The sequence below is a fragment of the Penicillium digitatum genome, chromosome 1, assembly GCF_016767815.1.
Source record: "Penicillium digitatum chromosome 1, complete sequence".
Lineage (NCBI taxonomy): Eukaryota > Fungi > Ascomycota > Eurotiomycetes > Eurotiales > Aspergillaceae > Penicillium > Penicillium digitatum.
Window position 1 is genome coordinate 7505725 of NC_089384.1, and position 13597 is coordinate 7519321.

Here is a 13597-nt window from a genome sequence, read left to right on the forward strand (position 1 = left end):
CTGTGGATCTATATGAGTAATCCAACAGATATTTGTGTGAAGTCCGAAACGTACCAGAGTTATGAAGACAGTCTTCTTGGTGGCAAGTAGCATGTCATGAACAAATTTACTCTTCTAAGAGGAAAGACTGATCTGCATTACCAACCAAATTTCATAGTAAAGGACACCTAGAGTCTCCAAATATCCCGTTACGGACACCTCAATGATGATCCAGAGAGCCCTGCTCATACCGGTAGTCATTGCAGAAGAGCGGACTGAACCTCCTTTATTTACATCTCCGTTACGCAATTTGCTGTTGTCGGCCATGAAGCCCGTTTTGGCTAGTTCCTTCGCCATTGGTCACGTTGACCCAGGCTGCCAAGGGACCAGTGAAACAATCGCCCACGGCTGAGCGGAGAGCATTGCAATCACTTGTCGGGCAAAGCGGATCAAGAGTTTATTTATGTTTAAAGCTTTGCGTTTTGCCGAATATTGGTACGGATAAATCCTAACTGCAAGTAATATGTGTACCAAAGCCATCGTTGTTGCTGCGAGTTTGTGTGATTGCATGATCGTGCGCATGAACTTCTGTGTGCCAATTTGACGTACTTGCTGAGCAAACAAAGGTATAGATGTGGTGGCTTGGAGGCGTTTCTGGGGCAACGGACACCTCTTAAAAGGTAAGTGCTTTACTGGGAGAATAGAAGATAGCCAGTTTGATGCAATTGGGGACTGAATCAATATGGAGATGGAAGACCAGAATGGAAACTGACTATTGAAGCAACAGTGTCGTTTTAAGTTGTGGCAGCAAATATAGAACAGGGCTCAGGTGAGCTCTTTCAGTCTGGAAGAATAAGAGTGGAGTGACTTCTTGTAAATTGCTGCAACGACCACACTACAATCTGTTGGATGCCTCAGGCATCACATGTAGGATAGACCAACTAGATAGTCTTCCTTCCACTCTCACCTTCTCTCTCTCCCCGTCCATCCAATTGAATACTGTTTTACCTGCATACATACTATCATTGTATTTGCATCAGGTTATGAGCCTCTTCTGCTAGCTGGACCACTAGCAACTCTTTTCTCTGAAGCCATTTTCAACTGGAGACTTTTGACGATCTGACCCCACTGTGGACCCACCTCTGTGTGGGACACAACATTCAGATCCAGCCAATAACATCTAGGGAATCCTTCGAGCCCCGCCGGCAAAAGCTCCGTTTAGCTTTAACATCCAATCATGGCCGACACCGAGACGGACAACGAGGGGGACACCAACCCTCACCCGCTTGATGCACCAACCCATTGGAACCCCAGATCCCGTCCTTTACCAATCCGATCCAATTCACACAGGATGACAGTGATAGTGAAGATGAGGACAACACACCGCCCCATCAGGGACATGGTCTTCCAGCGATTGCAATGACCAAAATCCAGAAAGTTCGGACACTGGGACACAATGACACTGATCCAAGTGGTTGGAAACAGGCACTGGCTTACCAGCCGATCCCATATGCATTGGAATGGTTGTTAGACAGCAACATTCCCAGACCTCACAAGTCGCATACTTCATTCGGAAGATGGAAGTACTGGTCTCGCTTGGTTGCTAGCTGGATGTACAACCAGATCGACGTCACCATACAGAACAAACTACGCAACCTGTCCAAGATGCCTAAATACGCCGATCAACTGTATGACGAACTCATGTCAATGACACAAGGAAGTGATCGGATGCAGACAGCGTTGATCGAGATGCGGAAGTTCGACAAGATGAAACGATCGGACTACAACTCGGCAAGCGAGTACATTGAGGAATACCAGCGACAGTACCACGTGCTAGCTAGATTCAAAGCAGCACCACACCCATCACACAGCTTATCACAAGTTCTTCAAAACATTGAACTGGAAGTCATGAAAGTACAGTTCATTAGGGAGGAAGTTGCAAGTCTGGAGCCTAAGAAACTCACCCTCGACAAGGTGGAGGAGTACTGGAGAGCACTTCAAGCAGCAGCTGACATGGAAGGTGTCGCTAATGCTACTTACAACAACAATGCCGGCCGAGACCGAGGCAATGGAAGAGGTGGTCGTGGAGGAAACCGAGGTGGCCGAGGTGGTCACAACAACAACGGTCACAATGACGACAACACCCAATCCAAAAAAGATACCAATGCCGTCGATGATGATACAGCTACTGCTAAAAAGAAGAAGAAGAAGGGTCTTCGCAAGCAGCCTGCCGATGGCAAAGACATTCATGAATACGCAAATGAGATGCGTAATGGCACACAAAAGGATGACAACAACATGTGCTCATTCTGTGGCTTTGGACCACACACTGCGAAGAGATGTGCCTATCTCAGTGAGAACCCTCCAGTTTCGTGGGAACCGTCCGGCAACCTCTGGGCCTATTCAAAGGCAATCCAGAGAGCTCAACGTCAAGATGGACAAAACAATATGGTTGTTGCAGCTGCCAATTCTGTTGATAGGAGGAACGATTGGTTGCTTGACACTGGATCTGACAAGACATTGACGCATGACATCGAAGACTTTCACACATACCAACTGGATCATCCTGACACTGCCTATGCGTACAAAGACTACTCTGGCAATAGAGTTGTCACGCTAGGTCATGGTCAAATCATTGTGAGAACTGCTCTGCCAGGGAGAAATGGTAAGACGCACTCGTTTATGACAACTGGTTACTATACTCAAGGAGGACACGGCAAGCTATTAGGCATGCAAAAGCTTCTTGAAGAGCAAGACATCTCTTATGACACACGTACTAAGTATCTCACAAATGGTGAGGGTGACATTGTGGGGTATGCAGATACATCAGCTGGTGTCCCGTACCTTGTCAGTCCAAAAGACGACGATGACCCCAATGAGGACAAATCTGACATAGATTCCGATTCTGATGATGAAGAAATTGGATTCGTGAACAAAGTGACTGCGTACGAGATCCACCGACGTCTCGGAAATGCTGGAAAAGCACGAATTGCCTCCACATTACAACATGCTGAACAGCTAGGTGATGATGAACAATACGGCTCGGAGCATTTCGACTGTGATGCCTGTTTCCAAGGTAAATCAAAGCTCAAAATTTCTCGTCAACCACAGGCAAGGGTGCAGGATGTGGCATGGAAATTCCACGTAGATACACAACCAATGAAGCCTACCGGACCAAATGGAGAGAACTACTGGTTGCCAGTCGTCGACGATGCATCTCGACTGATCCAGGGAATCATGTTGAAGAACAAAAGTGATGCCTACTATAAGCTTACTGCGTTCTGTGAGAAGATCAAATTGCTCACTGGCAGATACCCAGGCATCTGGCGAATGGATGGTGGCACAGAGTTCAAAGAGTTCATCAAATGGGGTGAGAAGCATGGTATGACTTTCGAGATCACACCACCATACACTGCTGAACCAAATGGCACCGTGGAGCGCTTCGGTGGACATATCAACGACATCCAGAGAACGATGATTATTGATGCAAAGATGACGGAAGAGATGTGGCCGTATGCGACAGACACAGCCATCTACATCTACAACAGACTGATCAATCCGAAAACCAAGATCTCGCCGCTAACACATTGGCGTCAAGAGCTCGAGATTCCAAACGCAGAGCCTTCTTTGAAGCACCTTAAACCATGGGGAACAACTGCATACGTTCATATTCCGAAGCCTAAGAGGATTCAGGCTAGGAAAGCAGCACCCAGAGCATGGAAAGGAAAGCTCGTTGGTTATGAGGGGGACGGTGGTCATGTTTACAAAGTATGGGATCCAGCTACTAGGAAACTAGTGGTATCTCGTGATGTTGGCTTTCCACAACCCGGAGATGACGATAACGATGATACGGGATCAATGCTAGTCAACGGAGTACCTACCGATCCAAAGGACCCAGATGGAGATGACGATGTCGTCGGATTCATGCCTGTCTCACTAACACAAGACGATGAGATCTCGAAGCCAGAGATTAAACAACGACAGATGGTACGTACGCTACCGGTACAGACGCCTACACGATTGACTGTACAGGCACCTGTCACGCCGTCTACAATTCATCTTCCAACAATCTATGGTAGTGCATCTACAATGCCTGAGACACCACAGAAGACAATTGTTCCACCAATGAGACAACGCAAACTCTTTCAAAGTTTTCTTCCTACTGTGGGGGAGGAGCCTATGATGACAGGCGCAAGAATTACTGAGATTACGAACCCTCCTACAGAGAACGTTCCAGATGTCATTAAACAGAAGAAAGAAGACCTTGGGAGGAGACTTCAACAGCTGTCTACCCAAGTATCTCAGTTAGCTGAGAGCATGGACGATGTTCGTCGAGATGCTGACAACATTGAGAGATCTGCTAGTAAGGAATCAGATGACTTGACTCCTTCTCCAGAGAGACAGAGAGCAGTTTACGAATACCCGTTCTCGTCTCCAATTCAACAAGCTAGTGTGTCACCTAGTCGTGAAATCATCTCAATTCAATCGTCACCAGACCCTATCTCTCAAGACCCAGCTACACCGGCTCCACCACCACCCCGACGATCGAGACGAGCGAATATCGGAATCGCACCCGACCGATACCACGATCCGGAGCAGAAGCACCTCGCCGTCGAGTACGAGAAGCGAGACCGAGACATTCAACGCACAGCCAAGAGGGCAAAAGCGAAGGAATCAGGCGGTAATAACTTGACGGAGGGTGATGGACAGGGGTCTGCGGGACCTAGTGCGATGTCAGCAACAGCTGATATGACAATGGATAAAGCCGAAATGTCAAAGGTTGACATTGACGAGCCATTTCTTTACAATGGGAAGCCATTATACGCAAAGGACGTTGATCTACCATCTACGTACAAGCAAGCACAGAAGAGCCCTTTCTGGCCTCAATGGCTTGATGCTATGCAGAGACAACTGGGTGATCTCGTGGCTAAAAACACATGGAGCCTGATTCTTAAGCCACCAAAGGCTAAGATTCTGCCAGGTCAATGGCAATTCACTGTCAAATCCAACACCAGAGATGAAGTTTACGAATTCAAAGCACGATGGGTCGTGTGTGGCAACTTCCAGGACAAGAATGATGGAGAAACGTATGCCCCTGTTGTCGCCGAATGCATGATCAAAATCGTTTTTACACTGATTGCAGTGTATGGTCTTAGATGGAGACAGGTTGATTTCACTGCCGCATATCTCAATGCTTCACGTGAAGACGTGGAGACAGTCTATATGAGACAACCGACAGGCTTCGAGTATGCAGACGCCGAAGGTGACAAGAACCAATGGGTATGCACGCTTAATCAAGCGCTCTTTGGACTGCGAGACTCTGCTTTCTTATGGAACGAAGAGATGGATTGCAAACTACGTCAGATTGGTTTCCATCCGTTGGATGATGACCCCTGTGTTTATGTCAAAGGCAAAGGCACTGAGTTGACCATTATGATGATTCATGTCGATGATTTTATCATTGCAGCACCTACAGACGAAGATATCGAAAAAGTCGTCAATGAACTCCGCCAGTACTATGATTTGAAGGACCTCGGAGAACCAAAGCAGTATCTGAACTGTGCACTACACAGAGACTATGACAATTGCACGATCACTATGTCTCAGGAAGCCTATATTCAGAAGGTTCTACGTACTGCAAATGCAGGTTCTGGATGGAAGGATACACCATTGCCAGCCGCATGGAGAGAGTCACCTGCCAATGCATCCAATGTGCTAGATGACGATTCATTTGATCAATATCAATCAGTTGTCGGCATGTTAAACTGGCTAGCAGTCAAGACTAGGCCAGACATTCGCTTCGCAGTTACTCGCTTGCAACATCGTTTGGCGAACCCTACATTTGAAGACCTTCACGCCATGCAACACGTCGTCAAGTACCTGAGACATATGCCTGACGTTGGCATTACACTTGGTCGTACGCAAGAACTTCGATTCTATGCGCATGTGGACGCATCTCATGCGGACTGGGAGGATAGCAAGTCAACCGAAGGAAGTATATGGTACTTCGCCGGCTCTCCAGTCATATGGACTACAAAGAAGCAAACCATCACTGCCAATTCGACCACTGTCGCAGAATGGTGTGCACTAGATCAACCTACTCGGGATGCAATGTGGCTAGGCAAGATTGCTCGCTCGTTTATGCTGCCAGAGCAGCGTCCCATTGAGATTCATACAGACAATATCAATTCGCAATTGCTGCTCACTAAGAAAGGTGGCAAATCCGCGAATAGATGGCTCGATCTACGATGGTTCTTTGTTAAGGATGCTGTCGCACAGGGACATGTGGACATTAGACGAGTGGACACGAAGAAGAACGCAGCTGACGGTTTTACAAAAGCATTGGCAAAGGAGCAATTTGAGACTTTTGTTGGTTTGATCGGCATGATTTAAATGCATATTTGAAATGCATGATTTGCAGGATTTTACTATGAAAACCAGAATTCGGGGAGTTTGATGGAACATGGTCTATGAGGGGGATGTTGGATGCCTCAGGCATCACATGTAGGATAGACCAACTAGATAGTCTTCCTTCCACTCTCACCTTCTCTCTCTCCCCGTCCATCCAATTGAATACTGTTTTACCTGCATACATACTATCATTGTATTTGCATCACAATCTGACAATTCAATTAATCATTCAAATATACAAGACACATTTCCCCTTGATTACATGATATACCACATGCCCTAGTAGGTTGATAAACTTTCTTTTAAAGCTATTTGCTGACTCCGACTTATTGATGCAAATACAATGATAGTATGTATGCAGGTAAAACAGTATTCAATTGGATGGACGGGGAGAGAGAGAAGGTGAGAGTGGAAGGAAGACTTATCTAGTTGGTCTATCCTACATGTGATGCCTGAGGCATCCAACAGAAGTCAATGAGATAAACAAGGATATCCTTGGCAATGCGACCGACAACCAACACTGACCAAATAATGTGCATATATATTCACTGCTTGATGGAGTGAACATAAGCAGCAACCTCACCGCCAAAAATCCGGTCTCTCACAAGCTGGTCGGCCGACTCGACGATCCAAGTCTGGCAATTCCTCTGAGTGAGCCTGCTAGGCGCCGAAGTAACCTAAAGATATCATAGTCAGCTTGCGTGCTCGGGCAGGGGTGAAGTCGGATAGGATGCCGGCAATGCAACCCAACGGCCGTAAGAGTGTTTGCTGCTCAATAGATACAGTTTGGAAGAATTACCTTGTCACCAACAGCTCTCAAGGTCTTCTCGGGAACTTTGACCTTGTGTGCACTAGCTTCGAAGTAGCAAACTGGGGTCTGATCGACTTTGTATTGGCCGGAGTTGAACATAGCCTTCTCGATGAAGAACTACTTGCCAACCCACTGTAGCGGTATCCTCTTCGTTGGGAGGTTACCGGTAGCTCGGAAGTCATGATCACGCTTAATCTTAAACTGAAAGCCGTTCCTCACGTCACCGGCGGCGTGTATGAGGACACCAAGGTCCGGGTCCTGGTGAGAGCGTACCCAGTACGACCAGTGGTCTTTGAAGGGGGCACCGTTGTAGATCAGCAACTCGACAAGGAAAGCACCCGGAGGTCCTGATGGGGCAACTGCCGGAGGCAAGGGAGCCTGAGGGCGGGCCGTAGTCTGCCTGGGCCCTGGAGGGGGTGGAGGCGGAGGAGCACCTGCCTTAGAGGAGAAGAGACCCATGGTATTCAAAAAAGAGGTAAAGTAAAATGTGCTCAATGCCGACCTGCGGAAAGCCAACAATTGACAGTTTATAGATGAAAGGCAAAAGAAAAATGAACTGACTGATATACATCAAGCAATATAATCCAAGAGAAGGGAGGCCATTTATATAATCTCCGGAAGAGGCCTGTCCTATATTGAATACCACGCTCCTGGCCATAAAACGATGCTACTTTCATTATCCCCTAAGGTCTAGCGGTTACGAAAGCAAGTATTGGACGAGAAGTGCTGTTGGTGAAATTACTCTACCTGGGATTGTGGATACAGCAGGCCGGCGCTTATATTATCCCGTCTGGCGCTAGAAGCTGTTATTGGCCTGGCTAGGTCCCCCACCTTTTCACCTCACTGCCTGGCATGCCCAGCGGCAACACGTTTCTATCTCTGGACCTTACTGTCGTTTCAAGAACTCCCTTTTACTAGAAATGGATCGTCTCTCGGTTTACTTCGATTCCACTACTCTCGAAGACTGGGTCTTCCTATAACCGCCGAGACCCCTGCTTCACTTGTGTTATATCGAAGATGACGCCCGAGGGGGTTGAAGGCGATGCCGGCCTCCACGATTCAAGCCACAAAACAACAAGGACCATTTCCGGCTCCAGCTTTTTCAGGGAGCATCGGGCGACTACGCTCCCTACTCCGGCCGAGGTGAGAGTCATCAACGAGGAGTCAGGCAACATCCGTGGTACAAGGTTCAACCGACCTCCGCCTGTCAAGTTTCCATCGTTGGGCTTGATTGTCAAATATGGAGCCGACACAACAGTTACAGAAGCAGAGACCCAAAATATGGTATACAAGCAGTTGAAAGGCAAAGTACCAGTTCCTGAGGTGTTTGGGTGGACCGAAGACGGTGGCCAAGTATTTATCTACATGTCCTTGATTGGGGGCGAACCCTTGGAGCAAAGATGGGGTGCTTTGAACGATGAGGAGAGAGATGCTGTCTGTAAAGAGCTCAACGACATGGTCAAAACTTGGAGATCGTTAGAACAGCCCGACCAAGTCCTTTACGTGGGTAAGTGATCTGAATTCATTGCGGTAGCTAGGCAGAACTATGCTAAAGTACCCCTTAGGTGGCCTAGACAATCAACCTCTAAATGACATCTTTCTTTCCGGTCATCGGGATTTGGCTGGCCCATTCCACGGTGCAGACGCCGTCCAGAAATTTCAGAATGGCTGCGATATCGAGATTGATGGGGAGGTGCCCGTGGTCTTCACACATGACGACCTTGTGCCCCCAAATATCCTTTTATCGCCCGGGAAGAATCCAGTTGTAGCTGCCATCATTGATTGGGGCCAGGCAGGGTGGTATCCTGCTTACTGGGAGTATTGCAAGGCGCGTCGCGTCAGGCCAAACCCGGAATATTTTGATGAAAACTTGGATGAAGAATGGAATACGAGATACCTGCCAACTATTTTGGACCCGGTCGATGATGAGACAGTATACCACCCTTGGCTGTGGTTTGTCCTGTCCAAGGGTATCTAGTTATGCGAATGAGGATGCTCATTGGGACCATACAGCCGTGGGTAGATAGAAAATATACCTTATTCATTCTATATGTATTCTGGCCCTTAGGTTATGGGCACGTACAGTCAGGGCGACTGATTGACAATCCTACCAGGGAGGGGGAGGGGGAGGATGAAATCGACGATAGCACAGCTACTTTTGGCCTTCGAGCGACATGTTTCCCATTTCCCATAAGAACTCTGTCCTCATCTTCAGTTTGGTTGGAAAATGCCTGTTCGATCATTGGTAGTACATCTTCCCATTGCTTTCATTACGTGCAAACTCTGCAAGCAAGGGCACCTGTAATTCTTATTATATACAGTCTGTTCAGAGAGCGTTCCAAGGGTGCAGATTCTCCATCAAAAAGCCGCTTGGCTTTATTTTAGGGCCATTTATTTACCCATCCATCCATCCTAGACCGACATCAGATGGCCAAATTCGATGTTCATACCGTGGAAAAGCTTCAACTGAGAGCCCCAGCGGCTTGTTCTGCAGATGCGAGAGAAGTCAAAGGCTATATACTCAGCGGCGAGGTCTTCTCCCAGTTTGAGGAAATTGAACGACCTAGAATATGGGATCGAATGTCCATTTATGATGGGATCATTCCTTCAATTCACACCTTTTTCCACGATACTACTTATCTCGAGGCGTGCGCAACCGGCGTGCGGCAGTTTGCTGTTTTGAGCAAGAGCCAGCCAACAGTGCGAGCCGCCTTGAAGCATGCCTATAAGTCTGACACGACCAGGGGGGCATGTCTCGTGCAGACATCAGATGCGAGCTTTCGGAATCACACAGGCTCAAGCACGGATTTTTTTTGAACTCGCCTATCAACAAATCTGGTTATTTGCTATGCGTCATTACCCGGAAATGGCCAAAGATGCTACCAGCAAGAAAGTTGTCGCCAAGACCATCCGCTGAAGAGCGGACGAAGTAGTGCTCCACAATATGGCTACACTCGCACAGAAATTGGGATTTGACTCTTTACCGGTCACTGAAATGTTGAATCGTTCTCCCGACCGAAGAATTGCTCGCGAAGCTCTACTCAAGGCTCGAAAACCGGGTAGCTACCGATATGACCCCGCCACATTCGATTCACTCATTGACCGATTAGTGGAGTGTTTTGGTAGCGCGGTCGCTCACGAGGCTTTACCATTGCCAGAGCCCGTTCTTGGAAGGACACCAACGCTTTCACATCGTTGTGGTCCCCCGCTCGAGCATGTGCAGCCGATAGATCGACCTCACCTTTTCCTAGGCAAAGTGCATTCCAAAGAAGCGACAGGGCTGCAGACTATCTCCTCCTTTTTTGTGAGACAATGCGTGTATTTTGCTTTCTTTGACAAGCCTTTGACAAGGACACAAAGTCAAGACCATGATCAAGCTTCGCCTGAGCTGCTGCAAACGGACATTTCTAGATCCCCTCTGTTCGTACCAGTTGATGACCTGCCAAGCAACCCACGAGTGGTCCCAGCTACGGGATCAGCTTCACAAAGACAATCATGCCGAGAGCAACGCAAAATACGACGCCGCCGAAGAAAGGAAACTGGAAACCGGCCACACCGAGACCGGCGACAGGAAATTGTTGAAGAAATGCATCCTGCCGTTCCGGCCGATCCAGCTGACTCCACCACTGCTGATATCAACATCGTCACCATCGGACACCACCATCACAAAAGCCCTTCCATACGACGCACCAACAGGCCAGGCCACACACCGACCTAAAAACGATATCAGATACCTACAAATGATTTCAACAATCGTGCCTTTGTCTCTCTCCGTTGGTCACCCCTACAGACGGATGTCTCAGCCATTATCAAGCGCTATCATCCCACTGTCCGCTTTTCAACGCGGTCAGTACCTCTCCTTCAACGCACCTCAACTTTGCAAGTGCCTCTCTATTCGACGTACCTCATGTTGCCTTTCTTTTAAGATGTCTTTTACAACCAGCTTCACAGAGCCTAAGCTCTCAGAGCTCGTCCCAATCCTCATCAGCGCATCTAATTTTACCTCGTGGTCAACATCACCCCAATTTCACTACTGACCCCGTCTTTCGTGACGCCAATTCAACTTTCAAAAGGAAACGCTCCCGCCAAACCGAAGCAGTTATGCACCTTTCACCAGCGTACATTGGCGCCACATCAGAGCAATGCTATCCCAATCTTGCCAATTCCAACACCACATCAGCTAACATGGTCAAAATTCCAGCTAATCACACTCCGGCCACCACCGGCCACCAACCCCATCACAGCGAATGTCGTCACCTAAAGCCTTGAATAATACGTTGCAATAACTTTTTCAACAATTGGGGTTACATTTCGTTTGGGGGGTTAGAATTCATGCTCTTTCTAGCCTAGCTTCTACCAATCTTCGCTCAGCCAAGCATCTCACACTTTACCATGCGCTTCAGCGAGATCCTCTCTTGACACCTTTGCAAACTTTACATAAGCTAGCCTTTTCTAGGATAAACATCTCGTTCTGAATAAAATCTGGCACAAAATCCTGAATGCTTTCTCAAGAGATTTTTTTTGGCTACTATTTCTAAAAGGGATTTCTATATTGCGTGTGGTATAGGCCGCAGCACCTATTAGAGAGACTCTTCTCCCCTATCTCGGGCACCCTCTACGGTGCTGCCCCGGTTATCCACGCGGTTTTTTTTTCTCACTTCTAGCCTAATTACCTGGTCCACAACACAAAAAAGAAGCTGAGGATTCCCTTATAACTAGGTGCTTTATAAGGCGTTGACGTTAAAATGTGGATTTCTCGTCTCTGCCTTGGCTTATAACTATATTGTGCAAAGGCTTTAGCGTAGCTGAAAATCTTGAAGGTCGTGTTCGTGTGCCATTTAGCTGTGCGGAGTCAATGTAAACTGTTCTTATCATCGCCGCACAATCTCTCCATGAATTTCTCCATCCCTCAATTCACCGGAATCCTTACCCCCGTCGAGCCCGTACTACCAAAGCTCGCCATATCCCCGCACTCCCAGAGGTTTCATGGAATCCACAAATGAAAACACTCGTCTTTCGTGCATCCCATAAGGCTTGTCTCCCAACTTTCTCTTTATACTGGCCCCCAGTGTTGATGCCACCCGCGGAACTTGTGGCTTGGATGATTGAACTTGATACTGAGGGGTTTAGACCTGGCAGTTATCCCTCGGCTCCCCAAAACTTATGTAACCTGGTTAGTTTGATTTGAAGGTGTTTGTTGTTATTTGTGATCGTGTGCCATCCTCACCAGCTGTTGCGGTTGTCTCATCCCATGCCCGTGGCGATAGAGTCCACTCCCCGAAACTGTCCGGTTTCGTCATGAAATCCGCGACGAAAAAAATTGCGGATGCCCTCAGTAATCCCACTCTTACCAGTAATCGATATTCCATGGCCGTCCAGTTCGTCGAACAGATGTCTACGCAACTCTTTTGAACCCCGGGAATCCAACAAACTATGTGGCACACTCTGGTATTCAATCACAAACAAATCCCAGCGAGTTCACCTTCTTGATCTTTGCTAGATACTAATTTGATACAACGATAACGATACTTGTCTACGTCTATCTCTTGACCGAACAGATTCCTTCTCTCTGCTCTTTCCAATATTCTAGTGTCTGCTAACGTGGAAATTCGATTAGTTTTCTCGATTTCCTCCTCGTTTCCCTTGACGCCGTCTTCCTCCATTCGTCCTCCCCGGTGTCCGGCTCCAGCCTTCCTGTATCCACTCTAAGGCCATTTCAACACCTCTAAGCTTGGCTGCTTACATGGTGGACATGTCATCGGCGCCCATCTGTCACCCTTTTCGACACTCAATGTGCCTGTCACTGCCGCAGCGCCGATGAGCTCAGTGTATCCACTTCCGTCAGTGAATATGTGGGGGTGGGGGTGCCCAGTTCTCTCGCCTTGTCGCACGTTGTCCTCGCTGCTTCACGGTCTTCGATAAACTCTTTTGATGGTGCAGAACATGGTGCCTGGATGAATGCTTGTCAGATTTTCCACTCAATTGGTGGCATAGGATCCCGGAGACCTCCAATCTTCTTCCATACCCGCGCTTTCATTAGTTTCCACACTACCTTCGAACGGTAGGCTGTGCTTATAGCAATGATCAGGAGAGAAATGTATTGCCGAAATTCAGGTAGGGATTATGGACACATGTTGTATTCTATGCGAAGGTTGATTAGTACCTACTGTTTGGCCTAAATGTTTCTCCTATAGCTTTTTGTGTTCCTCTCTATTCCATTCGTCTATAGCTTCGATAAACTCAGAAAACTCTGCATCTTCTTGCCATTTTATGGTCCTCGAGTAATACACAAAGAGATTATGAGCCCGACTTTGCAGTCTTATCACCTCCGAATCGTCGCAAACCATCCTCTACGCATTTTTTCTGCACACTTCGCTGTCGACACCGCAATTCTGC

The 13597-nt window shown here is 47.7% G+C and overlaps 4 protein-coding genes across 4 annotated transcripts; 3 read left to right on the top strand and 1 right to left on the bottom strand.

The window, feature by feature from the left end:
- Positions 1 to 1398: 1398 nt before the first annotated feature.
- Positions 1399 to 6372, top strand: Pdw03_4941 (uncharacterized protein; the record flags this gene model as incomplete). The annotated part of the gene is made up of 2 exons (XM_066100879.1): positions 1399 to 3966; positions 4012 to 6372. The coding sequence occupies 2 exons, from the start codon at positions 1399 to 1401 to the stop codon at positions 6370 to 6372; spliced, it is 4929 nt and encodes a 1642-aa protein (XP_065956279.1).
- A 563-nt stretch (positions 6373 to 6935) lies between these two features.
- On the bottom strand, positions 6936 to 7660 carry Pdw03_4942 (kinase-like domain-containing protein; the record flags this gene model as incomplete). Its single annotated transcript, XM_014680585.2, has 3 exons — positions 6936 to 7067; positions 7190 to 7241; positions 7335 to 7660. 3 exons carry the CDS (start codon positions 7658 to 7660, stop codon positions 6936 to 6938), a joined length of 510 nt encoding a protein of 169 aa, XP_014536071.2.
- Positions 7661 to 8218: 558 nt separating this feature from the next.
- Positions 8219 to 9179, top strand: Pdw03_4943 (Rad9/Ddc1; the record flags this gene model as incomplete). Its single annotated transcript, XM_014680584.1, has 2 exons — positions 8219 to 8708; positions 8767 to 9179. The coding sequence occupies 2 exons, from the start codon at positions 8219 to 8221 to the stop codon at positions 9177 to 9179; spliced, it is 903 nt and encodes a 300-aa protein (XP_014536070.1).
- Positions 9180 to 10145: 966 nt separating this feature from the next.
- Pdw03_4944 (uncharacterized protein) lies at positions 10146 to 11238 on the top strand (the record flags this gene model as incomplete). Its single annotated transcript, XM_066100880.1, has 3 exons — positions 10146 to 10260; positions 10312 to 10505; positions 10567 to 11238. The coding sequence occupies 3 exons, from the start codon at positions 10146 to 10148 to the stop codon at positions 11236 to 11238; spliced, it is 981 nt and encodes a 326-aa protein (XP_065956280.1).
- Positions 11239 to 13597: the final 2359 nt, after the last annotated feature.